At 44.0% G+C, this 14,467-nt stretch overlaps 1 protein-coding gene across 1 annotated transcript in view; it reads left to right on the top strand.

Annotated features, from left to right (window-relative positions):
• Window positions 1–527: 527 nt before the first annotated feature.
• RYR1 (ryanodine receptor 1) overlaps window positions 528–14,467 on the top strand; it is a 1,073,089-nt gene continuing 1,059,149 nt past the window's right edge. The window contains exon 1 of the mRNA XM_078661091.1: window positions 528–1,244. Coding sequence (XP_078517217.1) covers window positions 1,197–1,244 — 48 coding nt within the window. The 5' untranslated portion in view covers window positions 528–1,196. The remainder of the gene's footprint in view (window positions 1,245–14,467) is intronic.

Below are 14,467 nucleotides of genomic sequence, written 5' to 3'. Positions count from 1 at the left end.
CAGAGCCGCAATCTGGTAGACCTGGTGTCCTGGGATGATGAAAGGTACAATCAGTTGGTCTCAGAATGGTTCCACCGCCTCCCAGCTCTGCAGGGGCATTTTGGTAAGAAGTGACGTGTTCCATCATTTCCATTGAACAGGATGATGTTTATTTTTAACATGGCAAAATCATTTCCAACCCCACTTCTATGTCTCAAATTCTGGACAGTGCCTCTTCAGTGGGACACGAGGGAGTGGCGCGTGCGTGTGGCAGCCGCAGATCGCTGTCCTTGGGAGGCTCAGGCGTTCTCCTCACAGACGGCACTGGGAGGTCTCCTCGGGTTGCCTGTCAGAGAGGCGGGGGTCTCTTCTTCCAATCGCCAGCCTGTGAGGAGGAGGGTCCAGCTCCACCTGACTGGCTGCAGAATATGTCTGAGTCTTAGGCAGCCGGTGTGCCCTGCTGGTGCTGCGAGCTGTCTGCCAGCGGCAGCTGATCGAGAGACACGTAAAGAGCGCCCAGACCCGACCCACCGAGCGCTCCGGGGAGCTAGCGACAGCACTGCCGCTGCCCACTGAACACCCGCAGCGCTGGCGAGGGCGCCACAACCAGCCCCGAAGAACCCTCAGCGGAGCGAGCGACAGCTACTACTACCCGCCCCAAGCGCGTTCGTTAGAGCAAGTCAAAGCCCCAACCAGTACGAGAAGATTGACGAACTTACAAAACCCTACGACCCTGTCCAAACAGCGACATCCTAAAACAAAGAACGACAGCTCCGACGTGTGACAACAAGCCTGACCCCAAAAGCCAGATTCAACCCAATCTGAAGAGGTGTTAAGTGAGTCTTCGTCATACTCAACCGCATTAAGAACAACCAATTCTGCTATTGACATTCCTTAACCTTTCCAAAAGTTAAACTGGCCTACCGACAGTCCAAACACCCAAAGCCTTCAGTCTAGTCTCCAACGACTTCAACAACAGCTTTCCTAACCCCCAAACTGAACAGCGTGGAAGAAGGTGACCCACAGCTGCAATCAACTATTAAGAATAACAGCACCAAGCACGTGCAAAGAACACCCAGTGGGTCTTCCACCCCAGTGTGAAAAGGGCTTGGAAGAGTTAGTGGAAGACCATACCCAAGCAGGAGAAAAGCAGGAGCAACTTCCAAACCAACTACAGAACCCCATCGACAAGCTGCCGCCTCCAATCCTAAGGAGCCATGGCTGAGGGAGGAGAGGGAGAGGACGAGATCCAGTTTCTGAGAACTGTGAGTAGTGTTTGACAGTCATGACGTATATTTAACAAGGACCCCCTGAGTATGATTCCTAGATCAGGGAAAGTAATATATTTGAAAGGCAACGACCTAGGCAATTAGTAGTTGGTTAACAATAATAATAATAAGAATAAACAACTGGCTATGGCTTACTTAAGGAGTTGGATTATTTATTAAACAATAAACATAAAATAGCAAATCATTCGCATGACATCATCATAAAAGTTACTAATCATACATAACACATAGTTTATTAAGACAATTTCACAAACCAATAAAGGTACACATTAAAAGTTATAGTTATCTAAAATAGATAAGTGGCGAGAATATGTCTCTACGCGCGTTTCGGCGGCCAGCGCCTTCTTCATGGAGTAGCCACACAATTTTCTCAAGGTCTATTTTATAGCACCGTTTAGGTTGATTTTTCTGTTTCTTTTGTGCTTCTTTTGTAAATAAGTCTGAAGCTGGTTACTAGGAGGATGAATCATTAATTCCCGCCGACCGGAACCCTTGGTGTGGTGAAGTGCTGGATAGGAATCAAATAGTCGAGTTCTTCACAACTGATTTCTAGGCATCTATGGATTCAATATTATTGTTTTCAATTTCTTGGTCCCAACTTATAAAAGATCACATCAAAAGATCACAAGTTGGGACCAAGAAATTGAAAACAATAATATTGAATCCATAGATGCCTAGAAATCAGTTGTGAAGAACTCGACTATTTGATTCCTATCCAGCACAAAAGAAACAGAAAAATCAACCTAAACGGTGCTATAAAATAGACCTTGAGAAAATTGTGTGGCTACTCCATGAAGAAGGCGCTGGCCGCCGAAACGCGCGTAGAGACATATTCTCGCCACTTATCTATTTTAGATAACTATAACTTTTAATGTGTACCTTTATTGGTTTGTGAAATTGTCTTAATAAACTATGTGTTATGTATGATTAGTAACTTTTATGATGATGTCATGCGAATGATTTGCTATTTTATGTTTATTGTTTAATAAATAATCCAACTCCTTAAGTAAGCCATAGCCAGTTGTTTATTCTTATTATTATTATTGTTAACCAACTACTAATTGCCTAGGTCGTTGCCTTTCAAATATGTGTTTGACAGTCATGGCAGCTGCATTGGGGTGCCATTGTGGTGGCGTTAGTTTTGGGATGTAGAAAGGCAGGTGTGGTTGACACTGTTTGGGCCTGATTGCTAATAAGATCGACATGAATACTTATGAGTTCCTGTTTCAAGCTATTCAGAGAACTGAAGATCGAAGGAGTCATGAATGTAGCATGGAAACTTGAGGCCCAAAACGAAGCATCGGGAGTTCTAAAGTTCCCTCAATATAAGTAATTTCATATTTGGTGTATCCAGTAAAAATATTTGGAGAAGAGGGAGTGGGGGTGTGACTGCGAACTAGTTAAGCACTATATAAAAATAAATTGACTTTTTGTTTTGAATGTAATAAACAAATTGCATCTGGTGTAAAAAGAGTATCTCCCAGGCCCCGAAAACCACCCGCCAGAGAACTGCAGAGTGACAGGAACCACATTTAGGGCCTGTACTGAGAGAGTTGGTCAGCTGTTTATAAATAGTTCCTTACACATACACCAAGGGATGAGGGATGTGAAACTTGCTTTTAGCTTCAACTACCCCCCTCCTCTTTAGTATATTTGTACTGATGCTGCTGCTGGTAGTGGCGATGAGGAGGGAAGTAGAGGAAGGTGGGAGACTTGTGGATAGTTTTGGGATATTGCTGAGTCGGTCAGCTTGGAAGGCTGGTTTCTCCTTTCAGGTCTTTATTTAAACAGCCCCTTGACAGATGCAGGTCTTTAAAGATTGCTGAAGCCAACTGGAGGAGCCCAAGGGAGGAGGGGGCAGAAGGGTGGGTGTAGCGGGAAGGATTCTGAAACTCTCCTGGAAGCCATTTGCCCCTACAAGAATAGTTGGTCTTAGTCTGTATTGAATATGGCCCATACGTATAGGATGTTTGAATAACTATGTCCTAGATCCTATGTATCCCCAAAGGAAACACAACACTTCCTCTGCAGACTGCTTCTTCTATCTAAGGACTGGGGTTGAGATGTTTGTGTTAGCCCAAAATAGAACACTGCTGTTTGAGCGAGCATGGCTCGTCTGATGTGGGAAACCTGTGGTGTCTAAGATTTGAGACTGTATGATGTGCGTCGCGGTCTGTATGATGATCAAACTTGTAATTTCTGGGTAACATGAAGGTAGCTCTGGTATTTCAGATTTCAGGCCTGTGCTTTTAAGATCTGTGTAACATACAGTTCAGCTCTGTTGCGTGGGACCTGAGACTGTAACTACTGTGCTGAAATATAACTGTTGGAGACCTGCACCTGTAGGATCAAGGTAACCTGAGGTGCAGCACTACTGTTAAATATACGAGTCTGTAAGAAGTGTATAACTCTCCCCACGTGGGATTTCACATAGCTCCTCTTTAGGGAGATGTCAGAGGTATGATTTAGATTAATTGTAAGCAGGATCCCAGCTCACAGCCACTGCATGCCGTCTTTCTGGTATATATTTATTTTTAAACAATATGGAAAGCACAATACAAATTGTCTTAAACACGTTCTATACAAACACGCAAGGTGGATTATCACACAAGAACACTCAAACGATTGAGCTATTTCTTGAGGTGTACACTGCGGTCTTTTGTGAGCTGAGTTGTGTGGGGTCTTGGGTAGCAAAAACTGCTCAAAGAACAGGGATGCTGTTTAACGCCTTCGGTGCTGAGTTGCGCCGCTCGCACGCACTCGTCATGTAACGCAGCTTTTGGAAAAAAGCTGCGTAGCGCAAAAATAGCCGCAGCGCGCATGCGGTTAAAAGCCGAAAGGCTTTAATCCATCTGATCAAACTGGGCTGGAATGATCATGTTGCTGCACGTTATCATTTTTAGCCAGCACATGACAGGTATGTATAGTAACACAACTGATGTTGGACGGAAAGCTGAACATTCTCAAACACTCACCCCCAGTTACAGATGTGGGTTAAATCCATTGTTTTTTTGCTCACCGTGCCACCTTAGTTTGGACCCAGCCATATGCAAATTAGTCTTGACCCCGCTCCCCATGGGAACAGTCCAGCCCAAACTGCCAGGCCAGGTCCTCCCTGGACTGGAAACAAGCTTCCTCGGACCGGTTTGGGGGTATCACTCCTCATCAGCCAGGCTAGCTTGATGTGTATAGTGCACATCCTTGCACAAAAGCATCGAACCTAAACAGTAAGATCTGGGTCACAAAACAATTTTGACTGGCGATATTAAGTACTTTTGGTGCTAAGTAAGGTAGTGATTGATGCAAACACCTTTTACCACCTTATATTGAAAGCATGTTTGTGTAGGTATCACTATATGACAAGGTCATGGCTGCAGTCTTTCTTGTGATGTGCTGTATTTTGTGCTATGTTTTGTGCAGTATTAATGCATTGAATTGTTGTGTTTTAGTGTCATTGTGCTGCATTCTTTATTGTTTTGCTGTATTGTTTCCTGTTATGTTTTTATGTTACATTGTTATTTTGCATTGTATTAGGAAATTGTGTTCTGTAATTACTTTCGAAATGCTGTAAAGTGCTATGTTAGTTCCAACCACAAGCTTAGCTTAAAGCTGAAATGACAAACATTTACCACTAAGATGGAAATATATTGCTGTTCCAGCACTAGTCAACTAAGGCAGTGCATTGTTGGCCTGCTCGTATGCCAAACCATTGACTACAAAATGCTCATAATGAAACAGGATATATTTGGCCTAAACAATAACAAGTCCATCACTACCTAACTGAGAGGTATCCAATGGTTTCTCGTACATACAAGAATCCCTTTCATAGTCTGTGTAGGAGGCTGGTTCAGTATATAGTGTCTACCTATGGTGAGGGGCTGTACACTGAGTCCAGGCAACCCTTAATCATAGTGTTTAGGACCCTGATAACCAAAGCTCTCAAGGGGTAGCTGTGGAGAGCAGCTAAGGCTTATTCAGGAGGGTGTAAAGCAGGTACATTTACCACCGAGACAGCCAGCAAGCTTTCACACAAGAAAAAACATACCTGGTGAGTATAAAAAACGTTGTATCTATTACACACGCGCTAGACTGTAACATGGTATATCTCCAACCCGGAGATATCAAATACGCACAAGAAATACTTTAGAAACAGTTAAGTAGCAATGGGGGGAGGGGCGGGGGGATGAACGATATAAAAATAATAGAGGAATGTGAAATGGTTACTAAAACGGGACTAAAACCAAAGGATGGAGGACTCTAGGGGGAGCACAGAACCACCAAAGGTGAATAGCCAGGGACCCCAAGGCGCCCGGGTGCTGAGTGGTTACACCTGGTCAAACGTACATTGGGTAACAGGGTAAGTCGCAATTAGATTTTTACTGTTCTAGGACCCTTCTCAAAGGACCCAGAAGGAACCACTTGGATCCAGGAAGTGTGGAGATCCACCCCATCCAGGAAACCAGGATACCTACATCAAGGATCCCCGGTGCATAGGGGTGACGTGGTGTCGGAACCACTGGTTGACGCCAATGGAGGATCGTGGAGGATCAAAAGCCACAGTCTTGTGAACCAGGTCTTTGGACCCAGGTCATGGAATCCAGACATGAAGAACTTGTTAGAGGTTCTTACTGTAGCACAGTGAGGTTGAAGCAGCAGCTGTGGGGACCAGGTGACGAAGCAGGAGCACAAGAGCCATCCATGAGCTGTCCCACGCCTGTCGACTAGTGCAGGAAGGTCAGTGGCTGGCATGATCACCAACAAGCCTTGGCAAACACAAACAATGGTTTGCAGTAAAAGATACTGTGTTGCAGACCAGTGAGGTCTGTGGGACTAACCCAGCAAAGGTAGGTAGGAGCTGGCCCTCAGCACGCAGGAGAGTCAGCCGAAATTGATGGAGCCCCCTCAAAGACCCTCTGAAAGCAGGCACAGGGAACTGTAAGGAAGCCTCAGTCACACACAGGAGATAAGGCCCACGATGTAGGGGATGCAGGCAGGACGTCGTTTTTGGAGCTGTGTGATGCTGGAGGCTGGGGCTTCTTGGAGCTTGAAGATTTTTAATGAAGAAAGCCAATGAGTCTTGGCAACAGCAAACAGACGCAGTGCACAAGGAGGTGGTTCCCATTGGCTGGAGAGGGATTACAGCCGCCCAAGTTGCAGGGAAAACTGGTCAGGCCTCTGGAGAACCAACAAACCACCACCTGTATTGCAGAGCCGGGTCGATATCCATGTGACAAAAGGATCTGTAAACCAGTCGTCGACGTAGAGGTGCCTGCGAATGCAGGGAAGTGACTCCTTCACTCCAAGGGAGATTCCTTCTGGCTTGGATGCAGGCACAGTCCTTCTGGACTCTGAGGATGCATGGCAATGGAGCTGGAGAAACTTGAAGAGCATGGAGACAAAGTTGCAGCAGGAATCTTCCCACAGAGAGCAGTCTTGTCTTTAGTCCTAGCTCGACGAAGCAGAGGAGTTCCAGTGTCCACCACCAGAAGTTAAACAGTCTTCAGACGACAGGCAGTCAGACCTTGAAGTTGTTGTTGGGACGAATCCAAGGACCCACCCTCAGGGGAGCCCTTACGTAACCCTAAAAAGGGGAAGGACCTCTTCTGTGGTGACCCACCTTTCGGGGGCAGGGACGCTACTCAGCTGGGCTAGCCAGTCAGATGCTCCCAGGGGCCAATATTCAACAATGGAAGACTCAAGTGGCCACCTGGAGGATCTCTGGGCACCTCACTGGGGAGGAGCTGGACCGGGGTGAACACTACCTTGTTCTTAGTGTAGTTTGTGCCAGAGCAGGAGCAAGAGCTCCTAAACTGGGCAAAACTGGTTTATGCAAGGAGGGCACCAAATGTGCTCTTCAATGCAGTCTGGTGGTGCTCTGACGTGCCCCCACCCTACCTAATTCTAAAGGAGAGGTGGCCACACCTCTTCTGCACAGAAAATCCTTTGTTCAGCTTCCCCTGCCCGAGTGAAGCTCATCAGCAGGGGGCAGAACCCGGTCTAGTGCTGGCAGCAGCGTGGGCTGGCAGGCAGACCCTGTAAGGCTACACGGGTAGGTATTTGAGGGTCCTCTAAGGAGCCACCAGTACATGGCATCATGCAACTAAGACTGGAATCAACATAATTGCATGATTCCAACATGTTTGATACCAAACATGACCAGGTTTGGGACAGCCATTATGTAGGTAGACATCTTGTATCAAGCACTGCTTGCGCTTTTGTAACAGGGGGCCTATATTGCAGAACTGCTTCAAAACCGGCCCTCAATGAGTCAAAAACCGGCCCCACCCTTCCGACCCACCTGAAAAACGCCTGGTGCCCACTACGGCCAGTCCGGCCCTGACTACACACTTTTCATGAAGATACCGTACCTATTGTGCTCAGTCAGAAAGCCACTGTGTGCACTACTCGTGTGTCAGTGGGCACTGTTTGGAATCCATCAAGGCCACAATAACACACACGGAGAGTTCTGAACTAAGTGAAGAGATATTACACAAAAAGACTCAGGTCATGGACCGCAAGCAAATAATTGCTTCAGAATTCACGTTTACGATTTCAAAATACTCAGTGATTTGCTTTTCATGGAAAAAAAGCATGACAAGTAGTAATTGCGAGGTAACCCTTGTAAGGCCACATTTAGAAGACTGTGCTCACTTTTGGCCAACATATATGAGAAATGATAATTGTGTACAGGCAAATGTTTAGACTCAAGCTAGTGAAAAGGCAATTTCAGACAATAAAATATTTATTTTTACTTGGGTCTATCCCTTCCCCTTCCCAAAACTCCTAGAAATGTTTCTCCGTCAGGTTGGGGATAATAAGGGGCGGTATCCTAGGCAAGGATCATTTGAAAAGGTTCCAGTCATGGTGCTGCTCGGCACCAGTTTCATGTAAGAGACACTTCAGGTATGAGCAATCATAACACCAATGCTCATAGAGAAGCTACCTCTACCTACCTTCAGGCGGCCCCAGTGCGTCAAAGGCTAATTCCTTAAGTTGAATAACAGTCCTTCACGCCAAAGGAATTCATATGTAGTGGTGGACCCTAACAGCATACTAGGTGTCAGTTTACAAATGGGGCTTGTGGATGGATACTGTAATTGGGGATGAGATATCCCCTGCGGATGTAAGAGATATGTATAAGCCCCCAGCACGGCTCCTGCCATTTATGCCAAACTTGGATCATGGTCCCTATGCATCCAACACACATCATGAAAACTTCTATGTGGCAAGTGCTCACTCTGATCTCCACACTACAGTTGAATCACAGACTGGACTACACTAAAATCTCAACTGTGTTGCCCTAATACCATCTTTTGATCTTGAGTCCTTTATAACCGAGGAGGAAAACTCTGGAGCATCCTTTAATCTCCATTTGGAAAATGTTTGCTGTATGTCTGAAGGGCTTTTCTGAAAGCATTTGGATGTGCCCATAATATCGCATTCTTGAGAAGTATGAAATGAGTTCTTCAAGTATTATGGTGATGCCAACAGTGGGTCAAGCCTCTACTCTGAAAATGTCTTCTACTGGTCCACTGTCACTGGTATTGAGATGTCTGCATTGGTTCTTGAATCAATGGTTCAGAAATGTTTGAATACTGTCAAACATGGAATATGCCAATTTATTCATTTAAATTATGATTAACACGATGGCAAGAAGATTGATTTTAATACAAGAAGATTAAACCAGGAAACTCAGTGGGGTACCACAACAAGTAGTGCTATTCAGAGAACACAATCCAAAACGTGCATGCACGGTTGTGCATGCACGTTTCCAAGACTCCTGTTTTCCTACTGCTGAATTGTACATAGCATTCAATTTTGCCCAGAGGACATTGCAGCCCAATGTGAAATTGCACGTTTTTTATTTTTCTTTCCAGGGGAAAATATTTTCATCCCTTCCTGAAGACCTACGTTTGAAGGTGATACGATCCCCTGCCCACTCTGAAAGGGGAGTTACGCTAGCCCTTTACTGGAGTAATTCCAGGAAGAGTGTGGTAGGAGTTTGTCATTGTCAACAAAATCACAGGTTTGCTGCATTCACAAACTTTCAAGACAATCCACCCACTCCTCGCGCTTTGTGTAGGTTTTACGATTACAGTTTCTCCCTTCCAACAGTAAAAACCTTCCTGCCTGTGGAGAAACCCTCTTTGAAAATGACTGTAAATCAAGCACCTACTATGTGTGTGAGCACCTGTGGATGTGGTCAGTGACAGGTTATGGCACAGAACAGTAAGCACAAGCTTAGTGCCTCATAAGAGGATAACCCCCTTTTATCTTTTTTATATTTGATGGCAAAATCTATGAGGCAAATTCTTCAATCTAGATTTTAGTGTGGCACTTAGAATGGATGTATTTGAAGATTCACGAGGGCCTCAGTTCTGAGACACCTCATCATGGGATAGCATATGGAAAACGTAAACGATACACACAAAACAAACCAAAGACTCGAGAAACCGTAATCTATCAATAATGAGACACAGTTAATACATAGACCACGTGACTGTTCCCCAACACTCCATTGTATGCAAAAACATTCAAGACTCTTATTTCCTCAAATTCTCAGAGGAAAATTAAGACTTTCAGAGAAAAAGAAGGAAGAGGTCCTGTGAGACATTCTCTGAAGAGCCCCATGAAAAATCTTTAGGCAGTACACAAAGGCAGTAACAGGCGTATATGGCTAAAACTTTAATTGAGCCCCAATATGGTTATGCACGTCACCAGAAGAGACAAAACACACAGTACAATGTATCATTTCCCATGTAATACCTTGCGTGACCTTGCGTCAGGTAAATGTGCAACCCCCCCCCATTCAGCAAAAGTTGCGCCCACACTGACCATCCATCCGTTTTGAGGTCTCGCCCAGGCAGCGCTTGCTTGTCTCTTCGAGACATGCTGTATTCAAGATATGAGAATAAACAGACAATATCTCAACTGGTATTATTCTAGAAGGCAGTTAGACATGTATGCATCAAGCATTACGTGAACAAAGACAAGGTGACTCAAGTAATGATTTTAGAAATGTGCTCATGGCAACATATAATTGAACTTAAAATAATGCATACAGTTGTAACAGCACTGTAGGTAAACAAATATCAAACAACCTGGACTTGGTGCTCTAAATGTGTACCTGACACAAAAGGTGGCGACGCAAGTGGCAATTTTGTAAACAGCGGAAACGGCGCATGGTGCAAGGGTGCTTAAATATATACAGTGTATCCAGTGAACAATGTGGCTCAAAGCAATGATTTACAAAACGAAATATTTGAGCAAGTTTAGCGGGTTATTTATCAGAGCCACAGTGGAAAACGCACCATCAGTTGCGCTGTATGGTCACCGATGTTTCGATCCTATCAATCAGGATCATCTTCAGGACCGGGTTGTCATTGAGGATGGTGCTGAAAAGGTTGGCGGAACTTCCAACGAGGCACAGCCTGGGGGTACACGGCGGGCGTCTCAGCTGTGGGACGGAAGACCTGAGCTGAGTTAGCATATGGTCAGAGGTGTTTAGGAAAGGTGCCGTGTAGCTGGGGACATCGGCAAGGAACGGGTTTCCAGACTAGGGTCTCACGAAGGGGGGGCCTGTAAGTTCAAGAAAACCTAATGCGGAATGAATCCGGCAGCGGTTGAGGCATGGACTCACCACTCAGCACACAGACGTGGCGAGTCCATGCTTCAACCGCCGTCGGAGGGACTACTAGGGACAGGAGCCAATAAAAAAAAAAAGGGTGGAAAGCGAGCGGAGATTTATGGCCATATCTTGAATACTTGTATTAAACTACAGGAGTATGACCCATAAACCATGGAGAATAAATGTAAATGTAAAGGAATTTATATAGCGCAAATCACCAAGCGGTTTCTAAGCGCTTGCTTAGGGAACCCGTCCTGGTATTCCCCTGTGAGATAACCCCGGCAGGGTATCCGCAAGGTGAAAGCCAGGCATCCCGCCGCGAGGGGCTGTTGTGGAGATTAAGCAAGCTATTGCCCAGAGTCGCAGAGTGTGAACCCGTGAATCGAGTAGGCATCGGAGCAAGAATTGTCGAGTCCATGGACATTTTAGGACTCAAGACCGCGCCGAGCCGGGAATTGAACCCTGGTCCCGGGCTGACCTCTGCTTCCAGGTCTGCCTCCTCTAACCAGTGAGCCACACTTCTCCACTGAATAGTGTAGGTACATGAGAATAAACAAACAATATCGCAACTGGTATTATTCTAGAAGGCAGTTAGACATGTATGCATCAAGCATTACGTGTACAAAGACAAGGAGACTCAAGTAATGATTTTAGAAATGTGCTCATGGCAACATATAATTTAACTTAAAATAATGCACACAGTTGTAACAGCACTGTAGGGAAACAAATATTAAACAACCTTATCTCTTCTTGTAACCTCCCATGAGGACATCCCCTGTTACATGTTTTGTTACTCCCTAGGTTTCAATTACAGCAGCAGGGCACTATTTTCTTAAAGAAAGCTCCGCCCGCTTTCTGCCCATTTTTTTAATTGGCTTCTGTCCGTGTCCTTTGTAAATGGTGGCTTTTCAATGGTTAATAGGCTTAGTAGTCCCTCCTTAGTACCGCCTTATCTCTTTTTGTAACCTCCCATGAGGACACCCCTGTTACATGTGCTGTTACTCCTTAGGTTTTAATTACAGCCGCAGACCACTATTTTCTTAAAGGGCTTCAGGCAGGACACACGCTTGGTCCTAAACAAGGCTGGCAGTGGTTACTTTACTCACTAGCACATCTCACATTTATATGAGATCTTCTATAAATTTCCCTTCATCAGTTCCACACAGAGTACAACCTAATCCGCAATTAATATAATAATTCTTTTGTCTCACTTCAAAGTTACTAATTGTATATATGGACATAGCTATTTGAATGTACTCATAGTACTGTCTTGCATGCAATTCATTATGGATAGGGTGGATTTACCAAATCTTCTGCAAGGTGCAGTACCATATGTGACCAAAAGAGTTCCCATGGAACCTCTTATGGCTACATATGGTACTGCACCCTGCAACATGGCTAGGTAAAAAACATTGGCATTTATAATGCCAATAATAATAACAATAACTTTGCAGGGTGCAGTACTATATGTTGCGAACAGAGGTCTCATGGGACCTCTTTTGGCCATATACAGTACTGCACTCTGCAACATGGCTAGGTAAAAAACATTGCAATTTATAATGTCAATAACTCCAACAAATGCGAGTCCGATTGTATTTCCAATGCAATAGGTCTCACATTTGTTAAAGTTAGAGCTGTTGGCACTAAAAATGACAATGTTATTTACTTTTGCCTTTTTATACCATTATCAATAGTGATACAAATGTATAATAACTCCACTGCTAATAAAAAAACGCAAAAGTTAAAAATATTGTTATTTTCAACGCCAACAGCTCTACCTTTAACAAATGAGAGACCTATTGCATTGCAAATGCTTGTTTTACTTATCTGTAGCTAACCCCTTATTGTGTTATCACTTATAAGGTGACAGTAGCCTTGTAGGTAAGGCAAGGTAAGTTTATTATGCTTGATTAATTAAAACCCTTGCATACATAAACATTAAAATCAAAACAGATTATGTTAATACAAAAATTAAACAATGTTAAAAACGTTCCGCTTTGTTTTCATACATTACAAGTTTAAGATTATCTCATGGAAAATAGTTTTCTCAACAGTTAATGCTCAGTCTAATTGAAAGTAAATTTAGTAAGAATTATCTATTTAAGTTTTCACTCCACCAAGTTCTTTCGCAAACTTTCACTATAAAATGTTTAACTTATTTTAGAGGTGTACTAGTCATTCAAAATGATCCCAGGCTTCAGGTAGCAATTACAGATTGCGCCTGTTTGTGGCGTTATAATACTGTTGTAAGGATTATCAAGTTAACTTGATGGAATCAGATTAAAAGATACCCATGCCCATTTTATGGAGCAAAGTTCATGGCTGATGACGTTACGTTTTTCAATCTCAATGTAGTGAGATCTAAAAATGTTGTAAGGCAGCAGTTTAGCTGGTCTAAAGCTGGATTAAAGCAAAGCATTACCGCCTGCCTTCAGGACCTGACTCCATGCTGGTTAAAGGATGATGTTAATAGGGTGCTCCTTATATCCATTCTTTTTTTGCAAATGCAGATGATATGAATACGATTTTCCATGCCACAGGCACACAGGCGGTATTGCTGGTCTCCTCCTCTTCTTTCCCAGGGGGGCAAAAACGGGGCAATTGAACCAACTCCCAATCAAAGTTTTAAGAATGTTTCCTTGGTCACCAACTTAGTTCCGCCTTGAGGTAGGGTTGAGGTTTAAGGACTTCGAAATTGTTGAGGACAGCCCAGCCATGGGCTCTCTGTGACGGTGCTTTCTTGTCCTCTATGACTAATATTTATCTTGTTGTCTTTGTAACAATGTTTTAAAATACTGAATAAGGCGTTGGGCAATTCCAAAGGTCTGTCAGGCCTAGAATCGTGATAGATTCCAAGAGATACTTGTTGGCTGGCGATTTTATAGCATGAGACAACTCTACCCAAAGGTGGGTATTCAAGTCCCTTCTTCAGCAGCTTTGATCTTGTGCCAGCATTTTACGAAGGCTTCTCTTCGCTCTGTCACCTGGTTTTGAAACCCAAATTCCAACCTTATTTGGGCCGGAGATACATATTTGGGAAGCTGGAAGTTCGCTCCATCGGAGGTCGCTATTATGCTATCTAGAGTTGTTGCATCTTCCCTCTCAATGATTCACTCCCATAGGTGATTGTGGGCTGTAATTTAGCTAGCAGGACTTTTAGAAAAGGATCTAACGTCAGGTCAGGCAGCAGCTTCTTCAGTGGTTTTAGTGCTGGATAGGTCATAGTACCCTTCCTTCGTAAGGATTCTATCTGTGGCTTGAAGGAGTATTGTTGATCTAAAAGGATGCCCAAGTACTTGTAGCTTGTTAGATGGTTTAGTAGATTTCCATCCAAATTCCAACTGGGATTTGTCTTCTGATGGCAATTTACTATCATGATTTTAGTTTTTTGAAGTTTCTTTTCAAAGAGTTTCATTGAGAACATTTTTGGTTCACGTCCAGGAGGTGCTGAAGGCCAATAGGGGTTCGACTAATCAGGACTAGATCATCAGCGTATAGCAAGTTTGTTAGACAGAAGTGCTTCTACCTGCTGATCTTACATATCTCTGTTTAACTTACATACACGCGCAGA

Source organism: Lissotriton helveticus, chromosome 9 (assembly GCF_964261635.1).
Source record: "Lissotriton helveticus chromosome 9, aLisHel1.1, whole genome shotgun sequence".
In the NCBI taxonomy this organism is placed as follows: Eukaryota; Metazoa; Chordata; class Amphibia; order Caudata; family Salamandridae; genus Lissotriton; species Lissotriton helveticus.
This window is presented reverse-complemented; position numbering and strand designations above follow the sequence as displayed.